General features: G+C 40.0%; 1 protein-coding gene across 1 annotated transcript in view; it reads right to left on the bottom strand.

The window, feature by feature from the left end:
- The window catches only part of MED27 (mediator complex subunit 27), a 94,142-nt gene that overhangs the window by 5,405 nt on the left and 68,186 nt on the right, over positions 1-20,551 (bottom strand). Inside the window, exons 5-6 of the mRNA XM_040606808.1 lie at positions 12,953-13,060; positions 6,555-6,596 (exon numbers count right to left, since the gene is read on the bottom strand). Coding sequence (XP_040462742.1) covers positions 6,555-6,596; positions 12,953-13,060 — 150 coding nt within the window. The remainder of the gene's footprint in view (positions 1-6,554; positions 6,597-12,952; positions 13,061-20,551) is intronic.

Genomic DNA, 20,551 nt, shown 5'->3' with positions numbered 1-20,551 from the left:
CAGAAATGACTACAATCCAAGCCCTACTACGTGATTTTTTTTTCTTTTAAGATGGTGCTTTTATAGGATAGTACCAGACATGTCAAAGAATAGAAAGTTCTGAAGATATTTATGAGCAGCCGCTCTCCTTCTGCTATATTTCTACTTCTAACAAACTGTAATATTTTTTTTCCTGAAAAACAAAGTTGCTTTCTGTTGGCACTGAAGAAAGTTGCTATAAAAAAAAATTCTGCTATTAACAAATTTAAATTGACTGGCCACTCTGGCAAAGTTGCACATATGCTGTTCCTATTGTAATGTAAAGCTAATGAGATTCCACAGGGAGATAAAAGCCATCCCAGCATTGCTAGAACACTAATAATGTTTTCTGAACAAAAAGGAGGCGATTTCTACCATAAGCAAGTGCTAATAAAGTGCTTCCAAAAAAGATCAAAGTAGGTGTCAAATCTGAGGAAGAGGATTAGGGGAATGACACCCCACCCCCCCTCAGCCCAGCAGAGAACATGATGTCAAACAGAAAAGAGCTGGACAAACGATAAACTGGCCAGTGCACGGGAGTGAAGGAAGAATTACCCCCCCCCAAGATAACAGAGATGATGAAAGAGGGCACAAACTGGCCAAGATTAAAAAAGAGGGGGGCGGGGGGGGGGGAAGAAAAGAGGAGGGGGAAAAAAGATAAAAAAAAAATAATAAAAAAAAAGATCAATACTCAGTTTTACTAATGGCGATACAATTCCACACCAAAGCAAAGCAAAACAAACGGCATATGCGCCAGCTCACTTAAGGGACACGTTTTTTCTTCCAGCCAAGCTGGAATCACAAACTAATTTATTCTGGATGGAGGATGACATCTTGTACATTTTGGAGTTTTATTTTATTAACTTCACTTTTATTGCTCTATTTTACCTAGTGCTATCTAAGTTATCAGTCACTTTCTAATTTCCCTGCCTCTTTTTAGATGGGAACATATTCAGGAGAACACACACTGATTGGGATAGCTGTTGCTCTGGACCCTGAAATAGATTTTCAAGATTTTGCAGAAAAGCTCAGTATTTCACAATTCATATATTGAAAAGAGTTTTTGTCCCCAAAAAAGGCAAGACAAGGCAATCTCCTGACATATAATTTTGCTAAATAAAATAGCTATTGTTTAACTAAGCACTTTGACATGGAGCAAAAGAGACTTCAGTTACATGGGAGGGGGGTGGGAATCTGGCAAAGAGACTCAATTTGAACAAGAAAACTTCCCTTCTTGTTAAGCGCTAACTATATTGCCTGAGATTTTCTTTTCCTCTTCCTTTTTGCTTCCAAATTCAAGTTGACTACAACCATGGACTTCTTACATGCACCTCTGTTCCCCCATCCGGGGCACCGTACACATCAGGAATACAAACCAGACTGATATGGATCAAACCTAATCTTCGTTGCGACGTTGTGCAAATTAAATCCTATGTACTTGTCACTCTTGGCGAACAAGCAGGCGAGCAGGGCTGCCTGGTCACCGGCCGTGGCAGGAAGCCACCTGCTGCACCCACGCTGCTGCTCTGCGGCACCGGAGGGCTGGGGGCTCCCGACTTCCCTCTCGCAGCTGCCTGCTCCGTCAAGTTATAAATAGCTCATGAGACCAGCACCCAGGGGCAAGCTGAAAACAAAGCTGCTGTTATTTGTCTCAACCGAGCCAGCAGCACTCATTTCTAGAGAATGCCTTTACCCACTTGATGGTACTGCTCTGATGAAATGTGCTTTCCAAAGGTGACACATCCAAAAAAAAATGGCATTATTGGGCCCTGATGATACTTGTTAGTCACATAGCATTCCCCAAACTGAAAATTCATTTAAAAGAAACCCAAACAACCAGCATCCTACAATTCACAGGCTGAGGAAGCTGAAAAAGTGCTTCCTCTAACTGGAATAAGGGGCACAAAAGCAAACACCTATGGCACAGTTTTTCCCCACCATAGACTACGTATGGTCCATAAACATATGAAGCTACAGGGCACAAAAACTAAACCATAAAAATACAAACATCACACGACTACATTATAGAAGATGTTTCTCCTACCTTATCTTGCTGCCAGTAAATATGCTTTGCAAAAATAGGTGCAAAACTTCCTTTAAGAGTCATAACTTTCCTTGCCACTTACTTATTAGTTTATTCCCTCAAGTATGGCACTGACAACTCCATCTAATATAAAAGGATTCTCTAAATCCCCTGGAAGTTTTCTGGTTTTTGTTTGGGTTTTTTTTTGTTTGTTTTGGTTTTTTTGTTTGTTTGTTTTTTGTTTTTTTAAACCCTGCTAAGTTCATGGCCTTAACAGTAGCCTGTAGCAATAAGTTCTCGAGGACGATCACAGCACTAAAAGAAAAAAAAGCGTAGGAACAGGGCTGTTATTTTATTAGTGTTTAAACCTTTTATTGTGTGGAAATGAGTGCCTTTGTTCGTTTCCAAGGATTGCCATTACTCAATCTTCTCTCCAGGAACACATCTGAATCTCTCTGGAGGGAATCTGGTGCACAGAACCTGGTGCCCAAGAGGCACTTGGAAGGATGACAGATGGTGCCTCTATGAACAGGCACTGATGAACTCCACACAAATCCTTTACAAACCCTTCCTCACTCCCAATTCACTAGTCTGAGGCGTAAAATTTATCACTTGTTTTCAGAGCTCACAGAGGGGTTTTTTTCACTTGTTCTGCTTATTTGGACTGGGTCACAAAAATTCTGTTTTGCCTAAGGAGTCTTTGAACCAGGCCAAGTACTGATCCCGCACAGGAGCAACCATGCAGGTGACCCTGGAACAGTCCATCTCCTCTCCTTGAACAGACATCATCAATAGCCCAATATCTGTCTCATGCATGCATTCATCCTGCACGTGATTTTATTCTCAGATTATTGACAAGAATACATCTTCATACATTACAATACTTATGTGCCCTTGTAGTGGTGAAAATTGTGCTCCCGAGTTCCGTCGCTTTGGGATCACGCAGCTCACAAACAGCTGGATAGGCACAAACAGCTTCTCAAAGTTGAGGTCAAAACGTGCCTTGGGAAGAAGCATATCAAGCCAAAACAAAGCAGTCTGCAGCATGCTAAAATTGATAAGACTGTTTAGGTGAAAATAAGAATGGGATCCTCAGGTCAGAATGAAATATATGGGTTTAAAGCCTACACAGATGGCTTAAACAGCCAAACTGATTATTACACAACAAACCCTGCCATGTTGCTCTTAACTGAGCAGCTTGAGAAATGAAACAATGTTTAGCACCATCTCCCATTTTGATCCACCTGCAGCAGTTCCACTAATCTGCATTTTTGCCTCTTTTTTGAATGCAAAGTTATGAATACTGCACCATTCTCTATAATACGTATTTTTTTTAATCCTCTGCACAGCGACCTGGAAAAATGCAGCCCTCACATCCACTCTTCTTCTCAGCGAGATTTAAGCCCCCAGATATTCCATTATCTCCTGTTTTGTTCCTCCTCTTGCACCAGTGGATCAAGAGCAGCAAGGTGTTAAAATAAGGAGGTTTAAGATCAAAACAGTTGCCGCTCCTGTGGAGTTTAAATGTCAGACCAACGTGGAAGTCTGAAAAACCTTTTCTTTGCTCCTTGTGCTTTTGCCCTTTCAGTCTTTCCCTCTCTCATTTCCCTGCTCCATTCTCTGAATCTAACCCCGCTGGTGGACTCAATGCCTATAAAGCTTATTCACCCCAGGACCAGATTCAAGGAGTCTCCAGGGAACCTAGAAAATGACTGTACACTTTACCAGTAATGGGCCCTTCGGGAGCCATCCCCCAGCAAATTATACACACTCGGGTATCCTGCCTAATAAGGAGGAGAGAGAAAAGGCTTGCTGACACAGCCAACGTTTGCAAACAAAAAGTCAGGACAAATTTAGCTTTGTTTGACAGGGTTGGATTGAAGATCAGAGGTCTCTGGTCCTTAACCTAGAAAGTCACGCTGCAACCCTGTGAGAATTTGACAGCCCTGCAGCTACCACAGGCAGGTATCTTATGAGCTCCAGATGTTGTTATATTATCATTGAAGACAGAGTTTGAGAACTTGGACCAGCTTTTAAAGCGAAGTGGCCCTGCCCTTCAGAGGGATGACTGATTTTACAGTTGAAGGCAGCAGAGCTGAAAGGGCTACCCAGCCTCCTCAGTGGGAGCAGTTACTCATCTGTGTTTTTCCTTCTCAGTGCAGCACTTCTGTATCGCGTTACTGGTGACTGCCATGAGAAACACATTTCAAGAACGTTCAGATGTGCTCCGACACATTTACTGATGATTTTTTAACGGCATGAAAACATTTGTTCTGAAGATCCTGCAGTACAGATCCTACACTGATAACAGAGCATAATAGTTTCTCTAACGCTGCTTTATTTCCTTCATTTTACTACTGCTAAATCACTAGTCCTGGGTATTATACATGGATACAAGTGCAGCTTCAGAGAATAAAGAGAAAACCAAACGAAAGACAGCACCGCAGAGAAAACTTACTATGCTGAACCACAGCATTTTCTACCATCTGTTTGAAAACTTGACTTAGGTCCTAGCCTTAACTTCTTTAACCATCAGCTCAATAGTACAGCATGTATTGATCAGAAAGTACCATCACCTTGCATTTCTATCACATTTTTCATGCAAGAATCTGAGAGCACTATGCAACCAAGTCAGTAAGAGCTCCTGTGAAGTCAGCAAGTATTACCCCGGCCTATGGGGAGCAGAAAACCGATCCCCAGAGAGGTTAAGTGGCCCACGGTAACAGTGACAAAGCTGGCAACAAATTGTATAATAGTATAAAAAAAATAAAATGCAGACAGCTGTTCAACCCATTACAGGTAACCCTTTCCCCTGCAGTCTTTTCTTTCTGGCTTTTTTTTAGTAAATATTAATACATTTGGTAGTATTTACCAAGACAGAACTGGAGAACAGGATCTTAACATTCAGGTTGTACCACTTTATTTTAGAGAATTAGGAACAGAATAAAGATGCAAATGTATCTGTAATGCAGCCACACCGGCAGCAGTAAGAGGGGCATTTCACATTTTCTCACTGATTTCTTCCACTTCTGGTCTGAAGGCCATCTCCTGGACCTGAAGAGAAACTTACTCTACGTATTCGTGCTCCCCGAGTCCTCAACTGTGAACTGTACATTTACTCTACTCTGTTATCTTGCATATTGACAATTAGATAACAAAACCCTCATGATTTCTTACCATTTAGCACAAATTACGGCAATAGGGCTTAACCCTTCCAAGGTATTCTAAGCCAAAACAGCCAGGAAGACAATCTTATGCCCAAACGAGCTTACAACCAAACATGCACATGGGAAAATTGAGATGATGCACTTAATTACAGAACCTTAAATTTATTTCATTGCAAAAACTACTTTAATGCATACTGTTAAGTTACTAAGATATATGCTGTTTTACTTCCAGCTGTATTACTCTACCTGACACTAAATATTTTTGAGGAGCAAGAAAAAAAAAAAAGAAAGCATATTTAATCCACTAATCTCTGGGGTGAAGAATCAACTGCAGCAGAATTTTTTCTTCCATGCTAGGCAGAGAGGGAGAGCAACCAACCTCCCCCAAAAATGTTGTTTGATCTCTGGCAGGTTAATATCATAGGTCAAATGTCTTCCCTTCTGAGCGCATCTGAAAACTTGGAAAGAAGATGCACAAATACAGCCAATATGCCATACTTTTGACCCCTGCTTTTATGCCCTTTCGAGTCCCTGACCCCCATTTGTTACATAAACAACAAAAGTAGATGAAAAGAAGCTAGTGGACCAGCTGGAGACTCCAGCTCCTTGAACTGTAGCTTGAAGGTAAGGAAACCGGAATTTAAACCCGGATCAATCTGAACCTACAGCATTTTGACAAGAGGCCTTCGAAGAGAAACCTCCTCTTCCCTGCCTAGCAAATAGCAAGATACAGATCTTTCCAAAATACACTTTAACCTTCTCAGTAGTTTTCTGACTTACTGCTCCTGTTCTCTCATCGGTACTTCCTTACTTTCTGGAATAGCGTTCATTTCAGTAAGCTACTCCTTTCGCTTACACCACCGTGGGAAGAGAAGCAGGCAAAATAACGCCATGAAAAAAAATTCCAAGCTCATTTTGTGAAGTGAGTTCTACTGATTTATTAAACTCAGGTCCTCAGGAGAGGGGGGCAACCAAAACCAATGCAAATAACTAAACAAAATCCAAATTAACCTGAAACAGTCCTTTCTCCCCCCAAAGGTTCAAACTAAAAAAAGAATGCTTGAAGATTCCTCATGAAATTTTAAGGTTACAGTAGTATAATCTCCAATTTCCTATTCCAAACCATAGACTGGAACTGTGATGGGGCATAAATCCAAATTCAGTAACAGCAGAAGCAAGCTCCTCTTCTACTCAGTTTTCCATTATTACAGATTATTGTTTGTTATTTGCAAGTTGTGATGACAGAGGAATAAATTCTGAATTCTTTTACATAAGGGCCTAGATATTAAAAATAAACTCCACATCTCCTATACACATTACATAGGGAGAAATTATGTGAGACTTACCTTCTGAAAAACTTGATAGTTGGATTTAGACCATATGTCAAGCTACAGTAAAAAAAATAATTATATATTAGTACATGTAAAGAAGAAGCTTTAGGGAGAAAAAGAAGCTAAGCAGCTGTTCAAATTAAAAGCCCTGGCAAACAGATCTACAGGCACATATTTCTCAGTATTCACTATTTTGACCCATTGCCTGTTGCAATCCAAGAAAGGGAGTTAATGATACAAGATTTCCTTTGTATTGTAATGAAGAATGAACATAGTTCATCACAGTTTAAATTAAAAAAAATAATTATTTATGCACAAGACCTGTTGCATTAATGTGTTCACTTTAAAAACAGCAAAATCTTCATTTGTATGGGGTTGTGGCTGATCTATGCAAATAATTACCAGCTTCAGTCAGTTTTTAAAATGAGGGCATTTTTACTACGTTTATGCTTGTCTTGTGTCTGAATAAGTGATTCAGTTACAAACGACACAAAGAACGTTTAGCGGAATTAAGCCAAAGCATTGGTCTACTGGGGCTAAATAAAACATCCCTTAGGAAAGTACATTTACATTTGCAGACAAAAATCACACTAAAAGAAGTTTAAGGTTGTAGAGAACTGCACAAATCCACGACTTAAATATGTGCCAATAAACTAAAAGAACAAAATTCAAATAAGTTTTATTAGCCCCAGAAACCAGAAGGTAAGGCTGTCCTTATCAAACAACCAAATGGCTCACACATTAAACAATTTCAACTGAGATGCTAATGCTCTTTTAGCCCAGCCCTGTGGAATATCTTGTACTCTGTCAAGGAAAAGCAGCAGGCAAAACGAGGAACTTCCATCAATCCCAGACTTGCAAATCACTTTTTTTTCCCCTGCAGATCCCAGTGTACTCAACCATTTCATATGCACAAAACTAGTCATAGGAAAGGTGCATAGGAAAGCATTAGCCTCAGGAATATTAGTCTAGACAGAAGAAAATAATTTCTTTGGAGTGAATTTATGAAGCAGGTATAGCTCCTCTAGTGCTTGGTAACATGGTTGGACACGTTTTCTCACAGCGGGGGGATTATGTCTTTTACTGTAAGGTACAACTGATTATTTTCATTTTGTCTTATGTGCCCATAAGTCCTAGCTGAAATTACAAGTCTTTTAAAAGGCACAGAAAAAGTCTGACATGAAGAAGTTCATATGAAGTGAGTAAAACAGATTAGAGGTGGCTGAAGAAGGAAAGGGGGAAGGATGCTGAACCCAAGTAATTAATTCACATTGCTAGAAATGCTCAGAACACTGAACTTCTAGTTCCCATTCTTTTAAGAGTAACACCGTTAAGCAGCCCAATTCTAAATACTGGTACAGAAGTGACCCTTGAATCCCCAATCCTCACAGTCTAGACAGGAGGTAATGTTAAAGACTTCAAAAACCACTTTGGGACAGATGTTTCATGGCTTAGTACCTCTGCCCTTGCCGTAAGACAAAATGCAGCTGATGTCTCAGTGCTTTTTCCAGGTTAGATGAAGACAGAAGCACCCTGAGGCATGTACCTACAAACCTTCCACAACTACAGCCTCTTGGTCCCACCCTCACAGCCAGTGTGAACACCAACACCACTCACACGTGAGTCCACAAGCAGCGGTTCAGCCTGGACTTGGACCTGAGCTTCATTTACACTGAATAAACACCTGAATAACTTCCCTGGCGGGAAGGAAGCATTGCATCGCCATATTAGAAAAGTCTACGTTTCAAAACAAAAAAATCAATGCACCTTTTTAAAAAACTGTTTTCATCTAATTTAAGGCTTTCTTTGGACTGCAGACAGAGTTGCTATAATTGGAGAATATATATGGTTTTGCTAATCTCTAGTGATCAAACGAAGTATGTGATCCTCTCTAGTTAGACTCAAAAAAAAAAGTCCACTTCAGATGGTGCATTAAGATAAATCCAACAGGTTCTGAATTTTCATTAGCTGGCATGAAGATTGAAAAGCTGAAAAGTAATGAATGTCTGTCTTACAGACATGATGTTTTCCAACTTAAAAAAAAAAGAAAAAGAAAAAAGAAAAAGGTACACCCCCCCCAACCACATGCATACATCCTAAATGACTGCCCACCTTTCCCCTGAAACTGAGGATTAAGGCAGAGGCAGATTAAAGAATGTATCGTTATAGGTCTATTATTCTTCAACTTTTCACTTTCAATCAAGACACACATTTGTAACTAAAAAACTGCTGAAAGCACACTTTCAGGGCATCCTCTGCATGAGAATTAAACTGGGGCTTTTTTTCCCAGCGCCCCACTCTCCCCACCCACCCCCAGCATAAGTAACAAGAGGCCATTTTCTGAAGGTCGTCTGAACGATTTCAAAGGCGATAACAAATCAGAATGTTCCCTGCATCTAATATCAAACAGGTCCGGTGCCAACACTTATTAGAGAAATCGGATTCAACCCCCCCTTCACCCAAACACACACACATCCAGCTTTGAAGTGGAAAGAATGCAGGGATCAGAAATTACCCGAGAGACAGCTCTGCCTGTCTTTGAAGCTTTCCTTTGATACCACTATTTCTTTTCCTCTCTTACGCTAGGAGGCTAAAAGCTGCCTTTTCTTATTGATATGGGGTAATTAATGAAGCCATAGCATTAACATAACCCAAGTTCCTTAACACGATAATTCAACAGAGACACTTATGTTGCTTTAGTTAAGTCTAACAGATGCAAAAATAGGAATTTGGCTAGGCAGCAATGCTAAGTACCCACTCTAAATATGCCCTGTCAAGGTGGTTCTTGGTCTCTGCATCCAATGCAAGGCACGGTGTTGTTATGCCAGAAAAATCCCAGTATGTTTTTGTTTTTATTGGCAGACTAGGGCTACTAATGGCTCAGCTGACAATACACCTGCCCTGCAAGGGTGAGCTGCATAGCTTCATTTATTCAGGAATCAGGACAACACTAGTAATTAATTACTATCCACGGTTAAATTTCAATGCACAATGAGTGTGTCAAAGTTTGAAATTAAGGGTGGCACAGTGCCATCACTAAAACCACGAGGCTAATTAAAATGCATCAGTATGTGGTGGACACAATGGGTTAGTACGGCAAGCAAGAGAAACTGCAGAGGGATCAGTGTACAGAACCCACCACAGGCTGCCAGATCTCACCTACTGTTTTTGCAAAGTGTCACCAAAAATGTCCAAGTTATGCAGCTGGCAACTTGGCAAAGACATATTCTGCAGCGTTTGTGAATAATTCACGAGAGAAGTGCATGAAGCACTTAAGAAATGCAATGATTCTTTGTATAAGCAAAGCTTGAAAATAACCCCCCAAAACATAGTGTCTTAGTTTACTCACTGCAAGACTTCTATTTTTTCACCTTAATTTTGGAAGTATTTAAATCCGTGAGAGGGAGTACCCAATTTAACCAGACTTCAGTACAGCAGAAACCACGTGAAGTTTTCACAGAAGCACCTGTCAACCCACACAGCACAACGTACGAACACACATCAAGCTAAAGCAACCCGGACACCGCACTGTCAGCTCTTCTCTGTAACTGCTAGTGTGCTACCATGCACAGTTCCATGACTATGAGAAACACCCATATCTGTTTTTTTCTAGAATTGCCCGACGTTAATGGACCAGAAGACCATCAACACCTGTGCTGCTTGCACTCATCTCTTCCTCTTTTCTTCCCAGTAACGCAAAATTTGCTAAAACAGTTGCACTTTCAGAGATCAATGACTGCTCCCCTGACCTACAAGCAAAATCACTGGCCTCCTCTGTGCACAGGCCATTTTTCACTTACTGTCTGTGTGATCATCCGGTCTCCCGACGAGAGCCATTCCTTCTTTTGTTGAATACTGCTGAATATATTTAGTTGCCCCAAACCCCGCTCTACTTGGAGGGCAGCCCCCACTGAATTTCACTTTTGTTACTTAAAGGACTTTGACTCGTGCACTTAGGAGGATGACTCGACGGACCCTCGTTCAGCTATTTAGAGTGTAAAAAAGCACGACGACTTGGCCAGTGTCCCTTCTCCAACATTGCTTACAGAAAAGACGAAAGATGCCATATTGTACGATATCACCTAGTTAATCTTACCGCTGCTATTTACAAATATTAAATGCTTCCTAGGAATACATAAGCTAACCCCCAAATCAGCAGCTACTGTGTAAACTGCTCTCTGGAAAAACGATCACCTCCTACTGTGGATCCTGAGGGTTCTCTGTATTTTTGTTATTTAATAACGATGATACTTGCTGATCTTTCTCCTACTCTTCTGTGTCTCTTCTGACTGCTGGTGCATTCTTCCCTCTATCATGCTAGAAACTGAGAAACCGGAATAGTACGGTGAAACCTTACTGGAGTACTTCCCCAACAACATCTGTTGTGACAGGGAAGGAATTGGAATGGACTATGTTTGCAATTGACTGTAATCGCTCATTCCCAGCAGGCACAATAAGGAAAGCGAATCATTGCAAGAGCACAATCTTATTCTTGTTCTCCAATTACCAGTGTAGTTAATTAGTGAAAAAGAGGGAGCTTACTGTTTGTCAATATGTGCTCCAGTTGGCAAAACTAGCAAGCTACGCATTTATTCAAGCTTCCAAGCCAAATTTACTCATGATTTAGAGTGGCTGCAAGTCCAATTCTACTTAAGACAAATGAAATGGTCCTATTTATTCCAAAAACGCAGACCTTCAGGTCTGCAAAAGCCCTGGGATGGCCCAATGGAACAGCAAACTGCCACGTAAAGGTCACAGGTTCACACAGTCTTGTGGGAGCAGTCACATAGCCTGGCTTTGGACACGGAAAGCTAAATCGGGAGAAAACAGACTCCCCTGCGGACTGGCTTAAAGCAAGAAAATAAGCCAGGTGTTAGCACCGATGCTCGGGAGAAGCTGAACAGCTCCCCACTGACAGCAGACAAAGGTTAGTACCCTGTGCCCAAAGCTGGCCTCGGTGAGTCCTGCTCTCCCCCTCGCAGCAAACTATGGCAGAGACACAGTTCACGGCTCTCCAGAGAGTCAACCTTGAGCTAAACAGAAGCCCAACGCCAGATGCCGAGTTTCAGAAAGGAACTCTTTTACTTATGCTTTTCAGCACATATAGCATTCCTGTATTTCAAGGGAGCTTCAAAGGAAACTGGATTCATCAGAGGAAAGGAGCACACCCAAATTAAGTGTGACACAGGAATCCATCAAGCACTGCCAGAGCTCTTTAGGCAGACTATCATTTCACTTCCCATCAGAACTTGGGGTGAAGTGGGGCTGGTGCTCCAAGTCTGTATTTATATGCTAATAGACAGGGAGTATAGTGCAGCTGCTTCTGCGGCAAAGCAGTATTTAAACCTGCATATTTGAATAATGCAAATCAAAATCAGGCAATTTCTATTTTACTACTTCTTAGGCCAATCCCCCACCCTTCGAGCGAGAATTTCTCACCTGGGAAATACATCTGTGCTATTTACTTCAGCACATCAGCTCCTGGCCCTTTCTAGAGAACAGAGGTTCAAGCTCAGAGCCGCTGAACTCTGGGTCAGCACACAACGTGCTTCTGTGCGCTAAACCACAGTTACCACTTCTGAAAGGAAAAGAAGTCTCACCTCATTATAACATGGCCTATGGGTGCCAAGTACGCATCCTGATATAATGAACTTTTTATTTTAATAGGCTTCATAATCAGAAGAGAAAGCTCCAGAGAGAAAATGTGAAACATGGAAGTATTTAGTACTGTTACTGGCAAAGGAGAGTTCTGGCGGATGTCTCGGTAAGAGAGACAATTCTACCCTGAAAAGGGAAAGAAGCTGAGCTGAAGGCCATCAGGTCCCGTCACCATCTCCTGATGTGCTAAAGAGAGCCATATGGAGCCTGTGCAGGCAGAAGAAACTGGAAGGTTCAAGCAGGGTGAATTGTTCATTAAACAAATTGCTTGTGGAAACAGGTAACACCGGCTTGAATAGCCGCTGCTCAAGGTGTGCTATTACGGACAAGCAAATTATTGAGGACTACCTACCAGTGAGTCTCACCATTGCGTTTATCAAGTTGAGCACAAAACTAGCCCAAGATTTCCCAATGGCTCTCAAAAAAGAGAAATCTGAACCTTGGGCTACTGATGCACTGGTACACTGAAAAAATGTTTTCTCAGCAGATAGTACTAACAAGGCAACTGGTGTCTAAGGTGATAAATTAGAAATTCAAGCAAGGGCTTCAAAGCTTAGAAAGAAGTCAGACATTTGGGTATGAAAAATCCAGGCGAAGTATGATAAATGTAAACCAGAGCATTCTGCAAAAGATCCACAGAGTCTTTTGACAGTTTTATGTTTCTAGCTTACTTGTGATGGGATTCCTGGAGTTCTCTGTCCTTTAAATACCAGATAAAAATAAAATTTAAGGTTGCTGGATATACACTAACCTACCTTGCCATCTTCAGTATAGACATTTTCACTGTAGCCTTTTACAATCGTCCGGTCAATGAAGAGGCTCCGCATCACCACTATCACTTTTAACACTTTTCCTAAGGTAACCTGTGAAGAACAGGAGAAGGACAAAAACAAGCTGAAGGAGAGTTGGTGGTGTCTGAATTCATAAGACCATGAAGTTAACAGCTTAAGCTGATGCAATTTCAGTTTTCAATATTTTATAGACAGACCAAAATAAAAGATCTAAAACCAGTATGTGTTATGAGGAAGAGATAAAACCATAAAGTGCAAAACAAACAAACGTTCATTTGCAACTGAAAATGTATGAATTCACAGCATTCCCTTGTGTAGACATGACACTGCCAAGCAACTCTCTCAATTTTATTAACACCACAACTCAATAACTTGTCAAAAACAATGAGCGAATGTGATTATTTTCGATGTATTTGATACTCTCCAATACAAGGCCACTTAGAGAAAAATAATTTGAAAGAAAAATCACTCTTTTCATGCTGGCTTTTAAAAGCATGCCATGAGTTTAATGGAAAATATTTTAGGTCCAACAAAAAATTTAGAAGGGAAGTATAGCTAAAAAGTAAAAATGTTACACTTTCAAAGGTTTCATTTTCTTTTGTGAAAGTGGTAAAGTGTAAAGAATAAAACTAGTATCATGAAAAATATATAGGGTAAGTCATGAGCATAACAACCGGAATAAGCCTAAACTGTATTATTGACCAAAATGCAATAATGAAGGCATTTTAATCTAAAAATCAATTTACATTTCAAAGATGAACTTGCACTCCAATATTGTTAAGATGTCTAACAATAATTCTTTGTGTTTTGTTATACAGAGATTATTACAGAGTTTTTCTTCACCCACAAAAGCATAAAACTGAGATAAAAAAGAAACAGTTAGGTCATTTTAACATTCCCCAACCAGCAGCGGCTCATTTTCTACTGTGTTCCACTATTTCATTCAGTATGGATTAACACACACTAGAACAATTGCGTTTTTACTGCTAACCTCAGCAGACAAATCCATGCCCAAGGAAATCAGTCAACATGCATCTTTATAGATTTGTTACCTCTTTTTCCTTTTTAACCTCTGCTAATGACTCCTACCTACCACCTTGTTGCAACACGAGTAACCTCAGCCTGATGCTGACTAAGAGACTAAAGGGCAGGTCAAGTCTGAGTGCCAAGATGCTTCTCCCCACCAAGGAGGAAGACAAAATCTAGCACAAAGACTCCATCTCAAAGCTGATGCAGGGATCATTCATGCTGGAGGAGGGTTAGGAGGGCAAATGGTGGTAGGAATGGGGTGATGATACAGAACTTTGCAGAACAGTTACCCAAACTACCATAAATATTGCTTATTATAATCACTGTATAGGCAGGGTAGAATCACAAATCCTAGAAAGTACTGATGACAACTCTTCGGCATGGGACACGGAGAAAGCAACTCCCGGAGAGAAGGGTCTACACGACAGGGAAGAACAAGTTGACAGCATGAGAGAGGACAGGGAAATGAGAAGGGAAAAAACGACGAGTCAATGATAAGACTTGAAAAAGAGAGGCTGCTAGGCAAGAACACAAAAGAAAAAGGTCAGAAAATGTTTTGAAGAAAAATGTTCCAGGCTGAAGGGGGGTAACGTCTACCAAGGCCTGAGCCATGCACATACCATGACTGGCTTTTTCTGATTCCTACCTTCTTACAATAGATTAGGGGGTTCTGAACATGTATGGAACACCATAATACAATATCCGGAGCTGTGGATTTGGGTCTACATGTAGTATCTTGCTAGGATACTCTGTAATAAGACCTAATTGATCTGCAATTAAAGGAAACTGGCAGTCATTTCAGCACCTTTCACCGTATCAACCAAGTTAAAAATACAAAGTCACAAGCCAGAGGTGCCCCATTTATGATGCTGATCATCCACTGGAATCAGAAAGACAGTTTTGTCATAACTGCTAAGATGAGGAAATGGAGTCACTTTGAAAAAAAGTTGTCAGCACATTTAGAGTTAACAGGTTTTTATTTTTCTACCTTACTAAGACTGGCAATTTGCTAGGACATAGGTCTACTGGGAGAACCGAGTCTTATGACTTCATGTCAGTCATCAACCCTACACAGTAAAATTAAAAGGAGGAAAATAAGAAATTTTAAACAACAAGTCTTCTTAATGGAAGAGCAAAAAGGCTGCCCTACAAACACCCAGACCCAGCTTTATGTATAATATTTTCTAGCTCCACTGCCTTCACACATTTTAGTTGATGCTCACTTCTTTTCCCTTCCCTTACGTACTGCATGCATGGTATCTCACATTGCTGCCAGGTAGAAAAAAATAAAATGGATTAAGTTGATCTGAAGCCTGTGTGGGACATGCCTGAAAATCCTCAGAGTGAACAGTAGAATGTAACAAGCTGAAAAAAATCCCATGTTTGGCACTCCAGTGTGCTTGCGTATACTTATTGCTGGCCTCAAACCTTCCCACAAGATTTACCAGTACAAATCTTCCAAAAATGCTTCTGCATTTGCTCATCGCCTCTTCCCAGGTCATCTGTTTTCATACCCTTCCCATGATTCACTCCACACTTCCAGAACCTGTCACAGCTCAGAGCCCAGCTATCATCCATCACACAGCACCGAAAGGTCATATTCTGCAGACTGGTCCAGAACAGCAGCCTCGACCACCCACTTCGCTTGAATGCCAAAAAAGCAGGGTTCTGCTGCCTCCCACACATAAGGAGCTGTGTAAACCTGTCCTGAGAGGGGTGTCTTAAACCACGAGCTCCCTGAGGAAGGCACTATGGTTCCAATCTCAACTTACACAAGGGTTAGTGCAAGAGGGTCCTCTCTGGGAGCAGGGGCACGCAGGCACCATGGTAATACAAATACAGAACACATAGCAGCTTTGGCCAGGTTGTTGGGATTAGCTTTTACAGTGCTCTTGCACTGAAGCAGAAAACTTTTGTGCCACTGTTGTTTTGACACGGGATTCCTGTAGATACTGCACTGGCTGGAAAAGAGATCAGGACTTTCAGTTGATTTTTGTAACTAAGCATAGCTCTGAGAAATTATAGTTCATCATTTTAACAACATTGAAAGAATGAGGCTAGTAGTACAAAGAATGAACAACAGCCTGTCACTAGACTGGAGGATGTTGTTAGATGTGGAAGCCAAAAGTATGCTCCACAGCTATTTTCAGGGTAAAGCACATTCTGTGTTATACTCAATAAACAGGATACCCTTTCCCCACCCCACCCGCACTCCCCCCCCCCCCCCCCCCCCCCCCCCCTTTAATAATCAAGACTTGTAATTGTTTTCAGGACTTAATGTTTTTGGTCACCTCAACTGTATTTTACAAATCACATTTTCCAGCAAACCATTTTCTTTCAATACGGGCTCAACTCGGCTAACCGGAGTCCCTGTTCAGAAAAGATCTACTTATGGAATATAATTTACACCTATAGTCATACACAACTGTGTCCCTACAGATTACCTGAAAGGAGGTAATAAAAAGCTAATGGCTCTGGTAAAAAAAGTAATTTGATAATTCTACTCTGAGCTCCAGTAGTGCGGGTCTCTCCTCCTAGAGGTAAAGAGTCACCCAGATGGTCCCTGTTTAATGGCCACTGAAATGTCCCTGCATTCCCACAAATACCAACGGAAACAAACTTCTTCCATTACACAGAAAAGATACCTTTCAATTGTAACAAAAAGGCAACAATTTCCTTTCTAAGCCAACTTCTCCTATTAAATTTCAACTTCTTCTGTCGATATCCTGTTAAGACAGCACTTGGCTTTTTAGTATTTTGCCTGAAGGATATATGCCAACTCGTCCTTGATGTAGAAAATTTTAATTCAAATCAATACATGTACAAGGTCACTTTAAAATTCAATTAATATGAATGAAAAAACATGCCCCACAGTTCTGTGAGCTGAAAATGGAACAGTTGCAAGTTAAATACTTCTGTAGCTTCTGTTTTGGTCTGTGTAATAACAATGTACTTCTAACTCCCTTTTAACTAAAGTATACTAAATTCAGACAGTAAAGTTATTCATAAATCCCCTGCTTCCTAAAATGGCAAGCTCCAGAAGAAGGTAGGACAGGCAGCTGATTGAAATCTGCAATATTATGCAGCTTTTCTGACAAAGATATATAAAATAAAAATCTTCTCAAAATATCCCAGTTTTAAAAATATTTTGTCTATCACCAAGATAATTCTCAAAGAGCATATGACAGACACTGTATGCCAAGAAAGGGAGGGGGGGGGAACAGAATAATCAGTGAGAATGGCTTAGATAATTTCTTGTAAGAATGCTGAAAAAGTTCCCATTTAACATCACTTATGGTTGGAAAAGAAAGAATACCTCTCCAAATAAGTCAGAATCACGGCCAAAATGAGTTGACAAAATGAAAAGGATGAAAATTAATTTACCATGCCAGAATTCTGCCTGGAGGAAATAGCTTGAAGTCGCCCCCGCCCCCCTTTAATTTTGCCTCTTCGCTGAGACTAATACCACATGAAAAGTCCTTTTATAAGCAATTTAAAAAACACATTCAGAAATACTCTTTCTTAAAATTAATTTAAAAGTTTGGTATTAGTAAAATGTATGCTGAAAACACCATGCTCCAACACTTTTCAAAAAATTCCCAAAGCTGCAGATTTCCTCTCAGCATTCCAGGGAATTTGCTGCTGATTTGAGCTGCAGATGCTCTGCAATGCAGAGCTAGAAGAAAGAAAACATTATTTTCCGTTAACGTGGGTACCTCCCTGCTTGTATAAAAAGGAGCACAAGTTGGTACATGGTTTTTTATACACCTTCAAAAATAATAAGGCGACATGAAAGCAGAGATGTAACCAAGCTGTACATGCAGCCAGCAAAAGGCCATGCAGCTCCTCACCATACAGCCAGCCATAAGCTTGTCCTCCCACTTGTGTATCTATCTTACTGATCAGTACAATGCCTGGAAATCATATTTATATATATATTGAAAAATAAGGTTCTGTCAAGTCTGGCTGTTTGGTTTTTTTTACTTTTGACTAGTAGGTTTTTTTTTTTTCCTAGGTCTCATCTGCTGCTAGTACAAATGCTGCGCTTTGCCTCACATGCTCATTATTCTTTAATGATGCCTATTTGTAAATAGCAAGATAAGATGCAATTAAGCCATTAGTCTAAATAAACAAACATACTAATTAGATTCTTTACAAGGATTTATTTTTTTATCTAAAGGATGGAATTTACCTTTCATTAGTCTAACCTAATTGCAATAGTGCACGATAAAAAGTCAACATAAATGAAGGACTTAAAACGATTTCATCATATTAAGGATGAGCTGGTGATCCTCTCCCTTGGTAACATGGCATATCGTCTTAATAGGGTGACAAACCGGCACAGGATATCGTTCAAAGGTTAAAAAGACAAATTTTGGCAGTGGCCAGACACACTTACAGAAGGATGACAGTAGCCCAGCATTGCTACAGATGATGAAATGGATTCTGTCTCTTTTTTTCCATCTTAAATTATAACACGCTGGGAATTTTACAGGGATGAAAATTATGGCTGATCTTGCAGAATATAAATTTATGGGAATGTCAACACAGACCTGTGAACCTTTGGGACTGGACAGCAACCCTGGGGCACTGTGACCCTGTGGAGGGGGCAAAGCTGAGGACATTCCTCACAGGTCTTTCTCTACTTTTTCTCACTCACTTTCCCATCAAAAGACTCTTCCTCATTTGTATATTACACAAACAGAGAATAATGTAAAATTTACTTGCCATCCCCTGCTCACATACTTTCTTGATTCAAGACATTCTGCCTCCACAGATGTGACCTCAAATGCTGGATTAATGCTTTTTAAATGCTGGTTCTCCACCTCAAGAAAAACTGCAATCACAACCGTCCCACTATGAGTGCAGAAGTGATTCCTCAAGATCCAGCTCACACAAGAGATCCTTAAACACCCCAAAACGTAGCTAGTATCTCCAAGGGAGTAAACCACTAAATGAATATTCATCCTATGTGCCTAAAATTAGGTGGCTATGCCACCAAACATGACCATCAGATCTACAGCCCTACCACGAACCTGCCTACCTTTATCCAGTGCCTACCAGGCACCAGTTCCCCAACGAACCACCAGCCTGGTAAGGAGGAACACTTCCACTGCTAAGTGTTTTGAGAAGAGAGATTGTTTTGAAAACAGCAGCATTGTTTCCAACCAAGCAAGACATCGATACAAATTCCAAATCACTTAGTAAATTCTGCGCTCCCCCTCCCAGTTCTCTAACATCAGGGTCTCTTGCACAGAAGTCAGTTTGGTGGCCTTTCATAATGGGCAAATAATCAATTTCAGAATCCATTTTTCCAACAGAAAATAATAATGATCTTATGTAAAACACTGATAAACAAAAATGAGACAGAAGAAATTATTCAGTTTTAGTGAACAGATGTCTAGCCTATTTGCAATTAATACAGCCCACTTCCATACAATCAGACTGTTTAGAATGCTTGGAACAAGATTTGAAAGTTCAAATGCCAATGTGTCTGATTTTATGGAAAATGAATAGAATTGTATAAAAACATGTTTTTTTTTTTTATATGAGTTCTGTTAAAAATCTAGACATCAGTACAAATTTATAAAATTAATTTATCATCAAAAATTTGTAAAGTAACATGAAAAGAAGAAATAATGATTTCTGCCATGAGCTTTGGTTTGGCAGAAACAATTCCATTTTTCAAACTGGAAGTTACACATATAATTATGCCTAACAAACAGGTCAATTTACAGAAAACTATTCCATTATCTTTAAGAATATTAACCCGGTGTTTGTTACTTCTGTAGTAGTGCTTTTACAAAGCTTTACAAACACTGGGGATACAATTTTAAAGACAAAGCAGCTCCCAGATGAAGACAGGAGAGTAAGTTGATACACCTGATGAGGACTAGCCAGGTACATGACCTAAGGAAGTCATATTTGCCAACTGGAAAACCCAGGCTAATGTTTACTGTTCTCTAAAACATTTCTGATCTTAACAAATGAATGAATTGTACACAGGAATTGTTTCACAGAAAAAAAATATTCTGAGTTTTGATAATAGAAACAAGGTGTGTGAAACAATCACATAATAATCACACCATCAAATTATTTTATTGGAAAAATAATGTATTTCTAGGAATGCAACTATCATTCAAAAAAGCGCAAAAATCTAGGTATTTTTCATTAATTAAAAATCAGTTTGTGTTTTCTTAAGATACAAGATGAGGTTTATGTTATTTACAATTCCTGGCATTTGACCAACAAAATCTCACAAGAACCTTAAGGACTCTGCAGTTCCCTCTGCTGCTGCTGGAAATTAATTTTGCGTAACCCTGTTATTAAAGCTGATATAAGTCTATGTTTAGTCTTTTTCATGCATAGTGCGATTAAAAGATTAATTGAAAAATCACTAGTGAAGATTGGGATTAAACAGCACCTTGAAATGCCATGATAAACTGCTTTTAAAATCAGTGGAGGATTTCACACAGCTCTGAAAGGTATCAATTATTTATGTGTTTGGTCTGTGTAGCATAAATCCAGACTAAT

This window comes from Falco naumanni, chromosome 9, assembly GCF_017639655.2.
Source record: "Falco naumanni isolate bFalNau1 chromosome 9, bFalNau1.pat, whole genome shotgun sequence".
Lineage (NCBI taxonomy): Eukaryota > Metazoa > Chordata > Aves > Falconiformes > Falconidae > Falco > Falco naumanni.
This window is presented reverse-complemented; position numbering and strand designations above follow the sequence as displayed.